The sequence below is a fragment of the Capsicum annuum genome, chromosome 7 (genome assembly GCF_002878395.1).
Source record: "Capsicum annuum cultivar UCD-10X-F1 chromosome 7, UCD10Xv1.1, whole genome shotgun sequence".
Classification (NCBI taxonomy): Eukaryota; Viridiplantae; Streptophyta; class Magnoliopsida; order Solanales; family Solanaceae; genus Capsicum; species Capsicum annuum.
This window is the reverse complement of record NC_061117.1, coordinates 197,523,196-197,539,823: the sequence shown is the minus strand read 5'-3', so window position 1 is coordinate 197,539,823 and position 16,628 is coordinate 197,523,196. Positions and strand designations below refer to the sequence as shown.

Below are 16,628 nucleotides of genomic sequence, written 5' to 3'. Positions count from 1 at the left end.
TACATCCTTTGGATAATCCAGGTTCTCGCCTGGTTTCTCCTGTTTTTGATGGTACTGGTTTTGTGATTTGGTGAAAGAATATGCTTACTGCTCTTTCAGTCAAAAATAAATTGGGGATAGTCACTAGTACTATTCCAAAACCAGCACCAAATTCCCCTTAATTTCCCTTTTTATGAGAGGTGCAATCATATGATCATTACTTGGATTACCAACTCACTCTCAACTAACTTAGCCACAAGTGTTATGTGTTTTGACGTAGCTAAGGACATCTTGTTAGACATAAATAAGAGATTCAGTCAGTCAAATGGGACCAAGTATATTCAAATTCAAAAAGAAATCAATTCTACCACTCAGAGGTCTTCTAGCATAGCTACTTATTTCACTCGCATGCATAGTCTCTGGGATGAACTCCACACCTCCTATGTGGATCCGGTGTGTACTTGTAGAGCATTAGGGAAATTTTTAGAATAACAAAAGTTTCTCTAATTTCTTGGTGGACTTAATGATGATTATTCTGCGCGCAAAAACAATATACTGATGCTTCCTACCTTGCCCTCCCTCAGTAGTTCTTATTCTATGATGCAACATGTCGAAAAAAAAACGTGTGCCCCTATTCCTAGTTTCTCAAATTATTTAGCTTCTTTTAATGCTTACACTCATAATACATCTTATGGGAGAGGGTTTACTCAGAAAATCTACTTTGACCCCAAAAGAAATTTCCCTACATATCCCGCATATGCTCCAAACAAAAGTTATTCTCCTTCTCATAACACTTCTCAATCTGACCTAAAAAGGTCTTCCTACACCAGTACTGTTTCTAGTTTATTCTGCACATATTGCAAGAAATCAGGACATCTCATTGGTAAATTGTAATGCCCTAATTTTTCTGAATCAGAGTGTTACACGGTGCTTACGACCCCGAAGGACCACAAGCCAACTCATGACTGATATTTATACTTATGTACTGCAATATATGACGTAATAATACGGAAAACATGGACAATAGGCCATAAGGTTCAACTGCATAGAATATCTGACAAATCATAACATCCATATGGGGTAACAAATACCCAAAACAACTGAAATCTAAATCAAATCTGAGCTAAATCTGAAACCCTCTAAATACTGTCTGAATAAGAAGTTGAAGGAACATGTCTCTAACTAACTCCGTCTAGGAAAACTGAACTGAAATAATAAATGAAATAAATAATATCATCCTCGAATGGATGAGGACTCACTGCAACTTTGCGATTGGAATGCTACTGCTACTGCTGATCTGGAGCTCGTATATGTGAACTATGGTGTAACGTAAAAGAAAGTACCATAGCGCAAATGCGTCAGTACAACTGGGAGTACTGAGTATACGAGTGAGGTAGGCTAAATGCAAAAAGGGTTTACATGCATGAACGATGCTAACTGACTAACTGATATAAACGTAAGAATGCAAACATCATACGTAGTAACTGAGATCGTGATTTTGTGATATCTAGATCTGGACACTAATACATGATCTACTGATATCTAGCATGACCAATACTAAAATTCTGATAACATAGATGACTTTGTCTGACAGTCCTGAACCTAATGGAACTATATAGCTGTGGCTGACAGTCCTGAATCTAATGGAACTATCTGTGTTCTGTTCTGTAACTGAATTGACTGTATCTGACAGTCCTTATATACTAAAATCTGAAGAACTATCTGAGTTCTTTTACTGAGACTAGGACTGAAACTGTGGAAGGTAGTTGTTTGACCGACATGCCCCAATAACGCATATAGCTAAGTTAGGGTCCAATCTCTGCCCCGACTGGAAGGGTGTCAATACCACCCTACTGGTAAGGACAGCTGTGAGTGATACTTAGCTGGTAGGTACTCAAAATGAGAACGGTGGAAATCCTAAACTGATGGATTAAGCCACCTTATCCACTCTAATCTAACAGGTTAAGATAGCTCAACCTACGCTGGTTACGTAGTTCTGTAACACAAGGATGATTACTGAGAATCACACCCTAAACTGACAGGTGAGTTCCCATCCTTGGGTTCACTCGGTGCTAACTTCCACTCCCATCTGAAAAGACTGAACATGATTTAACTGACAGTACATGGACTGAGTAACTGACTTCTGTTGACTGACGGAATAGTGCTACTATCTGAGAATTAACTGAGATCATGAGATTTTTGAGGTTTCCTGAGTCACATGCCCTACTAAGTTCTATAGATCATCGCTTGACTGAGATTATCGTGATAACATGACATGGCTCTAGGTACACAACTATATGTTTCTGGTACAAATACCCCCAGGACTCAATGGAAGGAAACTGACACACATGATTGACTTGATCGTAAGAGTAGAGTCCACAATTTACCATATCATGAGTAGGGGATTTCACACTAAGCATAGTTCTCAACATCTTATACATGGAAGAAAAATTCATATAACATGTATAAACTTGCATAGCTTCGATATCATGGTCAATCCATATCACAACAACAACGCATATCACTCACATGGAATTCATGGGAAATCATAAAGTATAGAGCATGGACTTGTCATTTAAGCACTATTAAATCGTGGGACATGAATTCTATCATCTAGGCATATTACCATACACTTTGCATGCATTCTCTTAGCCTAAGTGTGTTCATGAATTTCACCATATTAAACCACATAAGGAACATGGGTTTCAACTAACAAACACATATATTTCATGAAAACAGCTTTAGATATCATCTGAAAACTTAAACAACAATCATCAACATGTACATGCTCATATCACAACAATACAATCAAAAAATAATATTTAAAACATGGTTCTTGAGCTCTATGAATGAAATGGATCCATAGATGAACACTACGCATACTTGACTCAAGGTTCTTGATGTTTTTGAACTTGAAGGATTTGAAATCCTTTGATTTTTTTGAAGAAGATTGGGTCTTGTTCTTGGAGATTAAATTAGAGAGAAACGCTAGTTTTTATTTGTGAAATAATAATGATCAAAATGGCTGAATTCGGACTAATCTGGGTATATATAGGCGAGTGGTAAGTGACTAAAATACCTCTGTTAAAATGGCCTGGAAGTAAACTAAACATGGCGTGTGACGACCCGACTGACGGTCCGTCAGGAACTTGATGGTCCGTTATTTTGACCTTTATACGTGGACCAAAAATGGGGTTCACTAGATAAGAGTTAATGGCCTGGATGATGATCCGTCAAAAATCTGACGGTCCGTCAACTCGTCCGTCAATCCTTATCCAGAACGTGGCCCTACTGCCTTAGCTGTGATGGTCAAAGTGGTGATCCGTCACTTGTTTGGCGGTCCGTCAACTTAGACGTCGCACCTGGGCGTTTTGGTTAGTTCTGAGTAAAACATCCATAACTTCCTCGTCTAGTGTCGAATTTGGACAAAATTAGTATCATTAGAAAGCTAACTCAATTTTCCACGTGATAGAAAGTAGAAATCTAAAAAATACCATGGGTACAAAAATAGATTTGTATTTCAAAGTAAGTACTAGCATTCTTGAGATGATTTCTAGCTAGGAATAAGCACGGGTATTACAATATCTCCCCCTTGAGAACATTCGTCCTCGAATGAGACTGACTAAGAGGGAAAATAATAAATGAACATGAACTGAACATGAGTGACTGAGACATGACTTCATGACTGACATGATAAATATACTGAGCTTATGCACATCTGATGCATGGCTAACTGAGTGTTCTGATAAACTGAGTTTCTCAAGACGAGAATGCATAGCTGATGTATGATTTTTATAACTGAACTGATACATGAATGCATGACAGAGTATGAAATAGTAGTAGATACAACGTTTATATTGGGAATCATGAATATGAAACCGAATAAGCTTAAGGCGAACTATTACCTTGAGCTTGATCTGAATCAGCGGAGAAGAGGTAAGGATACTTGGTACGCATATCTGCTTCTTCTTCCCAAGTAGCTCCCTCGACGGACTGATTTTTCCAAAGAACCTTAACTAGAGGGACATCTTTGTTTCTCAATCGACGAGTCTGATAGTCTAAGATTTCGACTGAAATCTCTTCATAAGAGAGACTGTTCTGAACATCAACGCTCTGAATAGGGACTACAACTGCTAGGTCACCTATGCACTTCTTGAGCAAGGATACATAGAAGACCGGATGAACTGAGGCTAAATCTGAAGGCAATTCGAGCTCATAAGCTACCTTGCCTAAACGACTAAGAATCCTGAAGTGACCGACATAGCGGGGACTGAGTTTTCCTTTCTTGCCGAACCTCTTCACTCCCTTCATGGGAGAGATCTTAAGATAGACATAGTCATCGACCTTGAACTCGAGATCCTTTCTACGAACATCAGCATAAGACTTCTGTCGGCTCTGAGCAGCCCAGAGTGTCTCTCTGATCAACTGAACTTTCTCTAAGGCATCGAAAACTAAGTTAGGACCTATGACTGAGGCCTCACTAACTTCAAACCAACCAATTGGAGATCTACATCTTCTGTTATAGAGAGCTTCGAATGGAGTCATTTTAATACTGGAATGATAGTTATTGTTGTATGCAAACTCAATCAAAGGCGAGTGGTCATGCCAACTTCCCTTGAAATCAATTGCACACGCCCTTACCATCTCTTCAAGAGTTTGAATGGTCCTTTTTGCTTGACCATCTGTCTGAGGATAAAAGGCTGTACTGAAATCGACTTGGGTACTAAGACCCTTTTGGAATGCTTTCCAGAATTGAGAGGTGAACTAGGTACCTCTGTCTGAAATAATAGATAATGGAACACCGTGTAATATGACCAACTCCCTGATATAGAGTTTGGCATAATCCCCGACTGAATAAGAGGTATGAACTGGAATAAAATGAGCTGACTTGGTCATCCTATCTACAATAACCCAAACTGAATCGTGCTGATGACGAGTTCGAGGCAAACCCGTCACGAAGTCTATGTTCGCTTCTTCCCACTTCCAAGAAGGAATGGTAAACTCCTGCATGGGTTCACTAGGCTTCTTATGCTCTATCTTAACTTGCTGACATGTAGAGCACTTAGCCACAAACTCTGTAACATCTCTCTTCATCCCACTCCACCAGTAGATTTCTTGCAGGTCGCGGTACATCTTAGTAACCCCTGGATGAATAGAGTATCGCGCACCATGCGCTTTTGCAAGAATCCGCTGCTTTAAGTCATCTACACCTGAAACGCATAGACGACCCTGTCAATGAAGAACCTCATCTCCTCCTTGGGAGAAAACCTCTACTCTCTGATTCTGAACTAACTCTTTAACTTGACAAGGCTAGGATCTCTGTCTTGCTTTTCTTTCACCTTGAAAACTAGAGATGACTCTGAACTACTTTGAACACATACATCACCCTCCGAAGAATCGACTAAGCGAACACCTAGTCTGGTAAACTAATGGATTTCCTAAGCTATCTTCTTCTTGTTGTCCTCGACGTAAGAAACACTATCCATGAAGAGTCTACTGAGAGCATCGGCCACAACGTTGGCCTTGCCCCGATGGTAAAGGACACTCATGTCATAATCTTTCAGAAGCTCTAACCACCTTCTCTGACGAAGATTGGGATCTTTCTGAGAAAAGACATACTGAAGACTCTTATGATCCGTGAAGAGATCTACATGAACTCCGTATAGATAATGCCTCCAAATCTTTAAGGCAAATACTACGACTGCTAACTCAAGATCATAAGTAGGATAATTCTTCTACATGAACTCCGTATAGGTAATGGCTTGTACTATTTCAATATTGATTTTGCGTATATTTCAACCCCTAGTTCCTAATTTAACTCTGTTGTTAATCAATGTACTGAGTTCTCTACTAATCCTTGTAAAGATTCTATTGCTATAAATAAAATTGATCTTTATTTGCATCAAAGGTTGGGACATCTTCCTTATAACAAAATGAAATCCATTCTCTCTCTCTGGGATTATGTCTCATTCTCAAACGTTTCTTTGTGATATATGTCCCAAGGCAAGATAACACAGGTTACATTTCCCACCAGTACTACTTATTTCACATCTCCTTTTCAACTTGTACACATTGACATTTGGGGTTCTTACATACCTAAACCTACAATGATTTTAGGTATTTTTTTACTCTAGTTGATGACTTCACTAGGAACACTTGGACTCACTTCTTGTCCTCTAAAGAAAGTGCTAGTTCTGTTCTCAAGGATTTTGTTAACATAGTTAGAGTATATTTTCACTCCCATTTTCAAAATTTTAGGTATGACAATGCCTTTGAGTTAGGCCAAAGAGCTGATCTTCAAAAAAAAATTATGCTAATGGCATTCTTCATCAAACCACCATTCCTCACCCTCCACAACAGAATGAGGTAGTTGGAAAAAAGCATAAACATCTTCTTGAGGTTTCTAGAGCCTTATTGTTTCAATCCAAACTCCCTTTGAAATACTGGGGTGATTGTGTGTTAACTGCCACCTATCCTATCAATCGATTTTTCTTTGTATTGCTAAACAATATCTCCCCTTTTAAAAAATTGCATGGAATTTCCCCTTCCTATGATCATTTGAAGAGTTTTGGTTGTTTGTGCTATGCAGTTTCTCCTAGTACACATAAGGACAAGCTGTAATCTAGATCCATCTCAAGTATTTTCATAGGTTATCATGTGGCAAAGGGGTACAAATTACTTAATCTTTTTATTTTTTTCATTTTCTACTCTAGAAATGTTATTTTTCATGAACACATCTTTCCTTATTCTTCTTCTACCGACTCTTTACCTGTTTTCCACCTCCTTCTACTTTGGTTGATGCTGGAGTGGTTTTCACTTCCCCTGTTTCTTTTTCCTCTTCTTTCGCTTCTTCTTCTTTTTCTGCCTTTTCATCTTCTCCCCATTTATCCTCCTCACCTCCTACTGCACGTCTTAGGAGAAGTACTAGAGTTACTCACCCTCTTTCTTATCTATCAGACTATGTTTGTTTTTCTGTCCACCCTTCCCATCCACACGTCGATTCCAAGGTATCTATTACTGCTCTGCACTTGTATGAAACTCGGTTTTAACAGCAGACTGTTTCTCACCCTGCTTGGCAAGAGGCTATGCTACAAAAATTTAAGACTCTTGAGGCAAATTATACTTGGAAGATTGTGCCTCTTTCTTCTCATAAGAAGGCTATTCCATGTAAGTGGATTTATAAGATCAAACAGAGATCTAATGGCATTATTGAGAAATATAAAGCCATTTTGATTATTCGAGGTGATACTCAAAAAGAGGAAATGGATTACCATGAGACATTCTCACCTATAGTAAAATTGACCACTGACAAATGTCTTTTATCACTTGTTGTTAAAAATTAATGGACAGTTTTCTAGTTGGATGTCAATAATGCTTTTCTTCATGGTGATCTTCATGAGGATGTTCATATAAAATCCCTCTTGGCCTTGATATCACTGTTGCCTCCTCTAGTCAGACCCCTTTGGTTTGCAAACTCAAGAAGTCTTTATATGGCCTCAAACATGCTTCCAGATAATGATTTTCTAAATTGTCTGAAGCTTTATTAGCTAGAGGCTACATTGCTAGTAAAAATGATTATTCTCTTTTTACCAAGTCTACAAATATTTCTCTGATTGTTCTTGTAGTTTATGTGGATGATATACTCCTTGCTGGATCTGATATTTCTGATATGTCTAGCCTTAAGTGCTTTCTTGATCAACAATTCAAGATAAAGAATTTGGGTTTGGTTCATTATTTTTTGGGTATTGAGATTATTTCTCATGAATCTAGCTATCTGGTTACTCAGCATAAATATATTTCTAATCTGTCGGAGGAGTTTCAATGCTCACAATTTACACTTGTGGCTTCCCATTTGGATCCCCATGTCAAGTTGACATCTGACATGTGTGATCCTTTACCTGATGCCTCCATTAATAGGAGACTTGTTGGGAAGCTCAACTTCCTTCAACATACTAGGCCTGATATCTCATTTGTTGTCCCACACCTTAGTTAGTTCCTCAATCGCCCTTATGCTCCTCATATGTTGGATGTTATTCATATGTTGAGATACATATTGTCTGCTCCTGATCAGGGCATCTTCTTGTCCTCTTCCCCTTTCTCCCTTGTCTGTCTCTTTCTGCTTATGCTGATTTTGACTGGGCTGCTTGCCCTTCATCCAGACAGTCTGTGATTGGGTTTTACGTATTTTTTGGGGATTGTCCCATTTCTTGGAAGAGCAAGAAGTAACCCACCATTGCATTGTCCTCTGTTGAGGCAGAATACAGAGCTTTGAGGAAGGTTGTGGCTGAGATTTTTTGGCTCACTTGTTTGTTTTCAGACTTTGGTTGTCTATTTCGTCTCCTGTTTCTATTTTTTGTGACAATTTTGTTGCTTTGCACATTGCTAAGAATTCAGTTTTTCATGAGCGCACAAAATATATTGAGATAGATTGTCATTATGTTCGTGATTGCCTTCTTTCTAGTCTTATTTCTTTGCATTATGTTTCATCCGGTGATCCGTTGGCTGACATTTTGACTAAGCCTTTATCAGGTCCTCTTCATGGTTCTTGTTTACGAAAGCTGGGAGTTCTTACACCCTCCAGCTTGAGGGGGGAGGGGATTGACATAGGCCCAAGTGACAAGCCTAAGCTGAAGCCTGATTCGGGTCCAACAACATAATACCAATTACATTTTATAACTAGTAATCACATTTTTATTATTTCTGTATATAAATGTATGTGGACCCTTCTATAAAGAGGTAAGGGCGGATATTTTCATTTCATTTCAATGGAAGTTTTCCATTTCTTCACCCTTTGAACTTCTAAGGTTTATACACACTATTTTGATGCGATCTGAGAATGGAGATACCTAACACATATACTCTATCTAATGAATATTAAGGGGTCGTTTGGGTTTAGATTAGGATAGCGTATGAGATTATTTTATCCTATCTCTTATATGAGATAATTTATCCCACTATTTATACTAACAAAAATGGGATAACATAATTCTAGGATTAAATCACACCCACTACCAAAACCAGAATAAAATTGTTTCATGGGATATCCCAAAATTATTCTCTTTATCCCACAAAGAACCCCAAGTCTTAAATGATAGTCCAATTGAAGTGTAGTAACCAAAAAAACAATTAACACTAATTTAAATCACGAGGAGAATACAGTATGAAACTATATATCCCCAGAAATTATTTGGTATGTAGGATAACGATAATGATTTTGAAATAAAATTAAAGATTAACTTTATTACGTATTTAATTCGAGATAGTAATTAATCTCAAGATTACTTTCGCTCGCTATTTATACAAAAATAATGAAATTACTACCTCAAAAAATATTTCAACCTATCAAATTTTCTTTAAACGACCCTCGTGAGCATTACTACTGTCGAGTTGATATCCTCTTTAATTCTGGATATAAATGCACACTCTTTGTCGAAAGATTTGAACTTGTGACTCAAACTATATATAAGCAACACCTCACTAAACCACAAGTTGATGGACAAGTGCAAATTGAAGTAGAATTGCTCTCTAGGCCCCTCTGTCACACGCACGTTTCCTCTCTTATAATCTTTTGCTTTGATCCAATCATCCGAAATGACCGATAATTTAAAATACAGTTGGGCGTATTAAAGTTTTCATTATATGTAGAATTTGAAAAAAATCGAACTATAAAAGTTTATAAGTTATAATCTCATCTTATATTTCTGCAAGGGGTTATTTTCACGACTTGAACATTTAATCTCCTTACTACATAACATCAACTTTACTAGTTAGTCTAAGAAAATAATTGATAACTCAAGACAAAAAAAATAATCAAACAATAACCAATGTAATTTCACATATAGGATCTAGAATTCAAGAAAAAAAAAACTACATAACAAAAAGCATAACTGATTTTTAAAGTGTATATATATCTACTCTCGTCCCAACTTTGCGTGGTGCACTTTTTTTTAAAAAAGTTTATTTTCAAAAATGTCATTTTTCTGTAATTAGAAGTAATTTAATGTTAGAGATTTCCTTTTTACAATTATATAGTATATGTCTAAGATTTGTGTTGGTCCACAATTTAAAAAAAAAAACTTTAATTTCTTATTTTTTAAAATGATTTATATCAAGTCAAATAATATCGCATAAATTAGCATGGAGATAGTAAGTTTTAGTATCAACATATCTTTTTGTAGAAGATGATATGCTTTATTTTTAAGTTACTAATTCTCGCTTTTTATACATGGCTACCCGTAATTATACTTTACATTATGAGTAAATAGAATCTATACTCAAAACAAAACTGGTTTACAGAACATATATAAACGTGATGAGTTGGAAAAGTCTGTAAAGGATAGAAGTAATACTGCTAATATAAATTAGGATAAAACCGTGGGCTTTGTTCTATAATCACCCTAAGCAGTTTTCTCCAAATTTTGATAACATGATGCCTACATTAAAAGCTTTGTCCACGTTGGTGTGATTGCCGGCCACACATAGTTTGCTTAATGATTCAAAATTAGCATGCAATGAGGGACACTAATCCTCAAATTAAGGCCACGATCAAAGTCTAGATATTTTGCAAAGTATAATAATAAAAAATCCTGAAAATATCTACTGAACAGATGCCTCAATTAAAATAAGAGTAATACTAGTAAATATCATTTGTGGGGTCCAAATAAAGAGAGAACAAATTAGGTTCACTAATCTCTTGAAAACGAGTCATCATTGTATGTGATTTATATTAAAAGCAAAATAAAAAATGAAAACATGTGGTGTTTGTTTGTCAAACGCAGACAATTTTGAATACTGTATTTTGAGCAATTGCTAAAGTTTTCAGCCATTCATCTGGCCTTTGTTGAATTTGAACCACTCCCATATTACTGATGCTATAATTTCTTATTGTGGAAAAAGGTGAGGATTCTCAAAATTGTGTGTTATAGGAGCTTGCAGCTTTCTGTACTATTTTTTTAAAAATGAGTGGCGCAACCAATACTTCTTAACAAACCACTCATGCTGGGTTTCTTCTGCACAAAGGGTCCCTCTTAAATACCTTCTTCTTCTTTATTTCATCAGAAGTTTCTAGTACCAAGTAATACTGTTATGTACATTGCAAATAATTAAAAATACTTTGCAATTATTGGTTGGTGACAAAATATTAAAAATCACTTATATTTCAGGTTCAAATAAAAAAGGAAAAAATAAGTAATCCCGCTCTTCTTTAGTCATGAGAAGGTTTGGTTTCATCGAAGAGCTAACATTTTTCATTTTTCAGGGTCACCATCATAACAAAAAATGAACCCATGGAATGGAGAAATGAAAGAAGTTCATAAGGAAGCATCGCACTGGACTTCTTTAGTCACAAAATTGCATTTTGAAAAAAATTAGTACATAATATCACTAACTTATTTTTATCAAATTACATAAAAAAAATTCATTTTTTTTTTTGTAAATTACTTAAATCTTTTCTTCTTAAAAATAGCTGAATACATCTGTAAATATTTAAATTTTCGTATGTATCTTCCTTTGATCTATTAAGATATTATGTATCTCGATCAAATAATTTTAAAAATTAAATATCTCAACTTTAGAATTATGTATTCGAATACTAATTATGCATCCGAAAAAAAAATTGAGTAATTAACTGTTACATTCTTAAGTTCAACATTATGTATCTCTTTTAACTTTAAAGTTATATATTTCGATACTTATTACGTATTCGAAAATTATAAAATAAGAAATTATTCGTAATTTAGGAGAAAGTAGAAATAAAGAATAATCAAAGGTAAACTTGTTAAAATTTATGTTAGTTTTACATTGTTTTTTCTGTTTAAGCTTATCGTTCTACTTGCTTAACACCAATTGCTCATAGAAAGCAGGCGACATCTTGTAAAAATGCTTTAATCAAAAACTGAACACCTCAAACACCAATTGCTAATAATTCAAAATCTTGTTTACGCTCTACAAGTAGACTGGTGATAAAGTTGGGAAGGAATACAAATATGGGAACACAAATTAAACTATTGTAGATATGAAATTTTTTTACAGTGTAATTGTTTGGTTATCTAAAATTTTTGTGTTATTGTTGAGGGTTGGATTTATATAAGTCCTTATCCTACTCTCCGAGACTGCTGTACGTATGTCTGATTATTTTGTTACGACTAATTATCAGTATTGATTCAAAGATATTTTTAATAAATCGTTTGCTTTAATGTCTCAAACATTCAGAGAAACCAAAATATTTAATATAAATTTTATTTATAATAATATTAAAATTATAAAATATAAAATTTAAATTAAAAGAAAAAAAACTATCTCACTATATTAAAAATATTTTAAATTTTTTCATCTTTATATTAATAAATAGTAACTTTATAATAATATTCAAAATAATGCAGTGTAACTAAATAATTAATATTTTATTAATTAAAATTAATTTTTATTTTTGTAAATAATAATACGATTATGTGAAGTAAAATAATTAATATCTTTTAAGAATATTAGACACAAAAAATTAATAAAAAGCAAGGAAATAATTCTAAATTACTTATGATATTTTTATTACATGCATTAAAAAAAATTTATATTAAAATTTAACTTTAGGCCAGTAAATATATTAAAATCGCTATCTAAAAGGAAAGAAAAAAAATCATCCATATGTTACAAATGTGTTTAAAGGCATTCTCTTTTAAATAAAAATATTATCCTACGCATATTACATACAGTAAATAATAAAAATAAAATACTAGAAAATGATCCTATCCCTAACAAGATTAGATTAGTACTAGAACAAATCAACAACTCTTATCCTAAACCGACTACAAGATTTGAGGAGGTAAAGTAAAAAGTAGAAATGACGTAACGTAAATTGAAAGGAATGGTCAGGTCAATCAGACGGCTATTATGTCTCCGAGCTTTCCAAATGAACGGTCCTTGTATCCTCGTTCAGTCTACATAGCTCGGCGATGGTAGCATTGGAATTCATCTTCTGCCCATTATTTCTCTTAATGAACTCTATCACCGCTGTGCATTCCGGTGCCGTTAACCCATCTGTTTCCCTTCTTTGAATCTTACCCGCCTTTCTCATTCTTGTCGAACATGACTCAACAACAGCTGTTGCTGGTGATGTAACTTTCTCCTGACATGATGAACACTTATCGTCCTGTTAAAAACAAGTTTTATCTTTATAATATTACGAAAACATCAACAATGAGAAAATAAATCCAATAGAAAGTTTCAAGTATTTAGAAAAGACTTCTTTATGTTTATAATACCACAAAAAAAAAAAACTATAATTAACTTCAAATATTTAGAAAAGAGGTTTTAAGAAAACTTCAAAAACAAGAAAATAAATTTCAAGTATTTAAAACAGAGATGTTATGTTTATAAAATTATGAAAAAAAAAAAATCGCATTAAAGTTGAAAAAAGTTCATACATCTGAATGAAGATCCGCATTTGTTTCACGCATTCTCTTCAACGACATATTTGTAAGAACATTGGATGAATCTTCACTAGTGGCTGAACTAGCCGGCGGTGGAGGAGTCATATTTGACCAGGGAACGACCTGAATATCCTCCGAATCAACTTCCTCCTCATCGGCTTCATCCTCTTCATAATCACTATCCTCATCCTTGGTCCAACTTTCTCCATTATTCACGCTTTCACTTTCCTCCATTTCATCCCTATGATAGTACCCATCAACACACCTATCACATACAGAGACCGTCTGCCCAAGCTTGGGACCGGCAGCTGACCATGCCGTCGGTAACTGACACACCTGACACAGCAAAGATCTAGAATGCCTAGCTGCCAGAAAGTTTGCAGAATGAACCTTCGCATCACAGTCCCAACACAAACTTGCGTTGTCCGATTCACAATACATCCGAGCTAATCCCTTACAAAGCTCACAAGATTTCATTTTTTTCACTATATTTCAATACAAAACCCAAGAGAGAAATTGTTGCAGCAAATTCAAGAAGAGAAAACAAAAGAATACAGGCAACAACTTCGACGCAAGAAAGAGAAAGTGGAGGGAGGGAGGGAGAGAGAGAGAGAAAAAAGAAGAAAGTTCGAAGATAAATCTCCTTTACTTTGAACAAAAATCACAAAAAATACCAATTCTTTCTGAGGCACAACGGTGAGGGGTATAAATGTAATGGGAATTGTGAAACGAGAAAGACCTAGGAATGCGTGTTGTGGAGTATAAAACGACAACGTATAAAAAGCGGTGAATGGTGAGAAGGAGTGACAGGTGGTAGGTACGTGAGGGGCTTCTTCTGTTCTCTCTGTACCAATTTAAGTGACACCGTTCAAATAAGAGTCAAACAGTTAATTTACATTCATGTTTCTATTATATAGATAGAAGAGGTAGGGATTTATTTTTTTATCCTCATTATATATTATATTATATTCTAATTATTTCGTGATTTATTATATTATTTTGATTTAATTATTATAAATTATTTATATATTAAAACTAATAATATTTTTTATTATATTATCACTAATTAATTATTATCACTCATTTATATATTAGAATTAATAATATTTAATTAAATATATTTATATATATGACGTTTGTTTCAAATGCTTTAGCCGTAATTTTATTATATCATTCCTAATTAATCATTATAAGTCATTTATGTATTAAAAAATTAATAATATTTAATTAAAAAAATAGATGACATGTTTGCCTGCACTGGTTTCGACCAGTGTTTCATCATTTACTATATTATCCATAATTACTCCGTGATTTACTATATTACCCCTAATTAATTATAATAAGTCATTTATATATTAAAATTAATATATTTAATTAAAAACTAGAAATTTATGACGTTTATTTCTGCTGCTTTAATCGTTATTTTATTATATCATCTCCAATTAATTATTATAAATTATTTATATATTAAAAAACTAATAATATTTATTTAAAAATAGATGACATGTTTGCCTATATTACTCCTAATTGCTTTGTAATTTACTATATTAACCCTAATTAATTATTATAAATTATTGATATATTAGAATTAATACTTTTTTTACCATATTACCCCTAATTAATTATTATAAGTCATTTATATATTAGAATTAATAATATTTAATTAAAAAATAGATGTTTATGACGTTTGTTTCAATTGTTTTAACCGTGATTTTACTATATCACCCTAATTAATTATTATAAGTCATTTATATATTAAAAAATTAATAATATTTAATTAAAAAATAGATGACATGTCTGCCTATATTACCCCTAATTGCTCTGTGATTTACTATATTACCCCTAGTTAATTATTATAAGTCATTTATATATTAAAATTAATAATATTTTTTTACTATATTGCCCCTAATTAATTATTATAAGTCATTTATATATTAGAATTAATAATATTTAATTTTAAAAATAGATATTTATGACGTTTGTTTCAACTTCTTTAACCATGATTTTACTATATCATCACTAATTAATTATTATAAGTCATTTATGTATTAAAAAATTAATAATATTTAATTAAAAAAATAGATGACATGTCTGCCTATATTACCCCTAATTGCTCTATAATTTACTATATTACCCTTAGTTAATAATTATAAGTCATTTATATATCATAATTAATAATATTTATTTAAATTAATGTACATTATATTTGTATCTCATCAATATCAAATTTTACTGCTAAAAAATATTTATAGTGTTGGGTCCATGCTGACACGGGTGATGCACCTAGAGTGTTTCAATATAATCGTCATGGCTTTGTATTCACAGAGTTATTTAATCAACTTTTAAAGTTAAAATTATATAAATATTCAAAAAATTATATAAAAAATACTCATATTTATTTTATTTTATGTGATATATTTTGATCGAATATTAAAAAATGTATTAATATTATTTTTAATTAAGTAAAATTTTATAAGTAAAATTAGTAAAGATAAAAATAAAATAATATTTTTAAATAATTATCAAATAAAAAATGTGCTTCTTTTTTAAAATGGACAACAAAAAATTAACACATATAAAAACGGATAAAATACGATGGAGAAAGTATTATAAATTATAATTTTTATTTAATATAAAAATAATTTTAAATATTAATTAAAATTTATATTATTAATTCATAAAGAAATTATGATAAGTAAAAAAACAAATAGAATATTAAAATTGTCTTATAAATTAAAATTAAAAAAAAATTAAAATTATTTATAATCACATAAATATTTAAAAATTATTTTAAATACAAGTGTGGCTCGGGAAGAGATGTTTCCTTGGAACGTACAGGATATTTTTGCATGTAGTATGTGGTGGGGTTGGGTGAGCTTAGGTGGAGATATAGAGTTGGATGAAGATTCTGATTTGTCCGACGTGGAGTAATGGGGGCCACGTGATATGCGCCTGAAGGGCAACTGTTGAGGAATTTGAATTGGTGGGGAACAGGGTGTGGGCCCCACCTATGGAAAATCACATCATTGGGTATGGGGTAGGGTAGGGTAGGGTAGGGTAGGGTAGGGTAGGGTAGGGTAGGGGGTTGGATTAATTATGTGCCTAGGAATTGAAATTCTTATACAAGGTACAGATTGTCCCATGTGTCATTTGCTTGGCTACTTCTCTTCCATCCACATTCTCTCAATTTAATACTCCCATACTTTGTCATCTTTTCTTTTCTTT

At 33.4% G+C, this 16,628-nt stretch overlaps 1 protein-coding gene across 2 annotated transcripts; it reads right to left on the bottom strand.

The window, feature by feature from the left end:
* Window positions 1-12,619: 12,619 nt before the first annotated feature.
* On the bottom strand, window positions 12,620-14,288 carry LOC107878295 (zinc finger protein CONSTANS). Of its 2 annotated transcripts, none has more exons than XM_016725230.2 (2): window positions 13,398-14,288; window positions 12,620-13,123 (listed from the first exon to the last, which is right to left on the bottom strand). In XM_016725230.2, the coding sequence occupies exons 1-2, from the start codon at window positions 13,878-13,880 to the stop codon at window positions 12,863-12,865; spliced, it is 744 nt and encodes a 247-aa protein (XP_016580716.1). In that variant the 5' UTR covers window positions 13,881-14,288; the 3' UTR covers window positions 12,620-12,862. The 2 variants fall into 2 exon arrangements, with proteins under 2 accessions (XP_016580716.1, XP_016580717.1); XM_016725231.2 differs by having other exon boundaries at window positions 12,620-13,099; window positions 13,398-14,280.
* Window positions 14,289-16,628: the final 2,340 nt, after the last annotated feature.

What these genes read in the sequence shown, in the direction of transcription:
- LOC107878295 (XM_016725230.2), bottom strand. Translation starts at nt 13,880, where the DNA reads ATGAAATCTTGTGAGCTTTGTAAGGGATTAGCTCGGATGTATTGTGAA. An exon ending in ATGCGGATCTTCATTCAGAT is followed by an intron (nt 13,124 to 13,397) that starts GTATGAACTTTT and finishes TGTTTTTAACAG; the next exon opens with GACGATAAGTGTTCATCATG.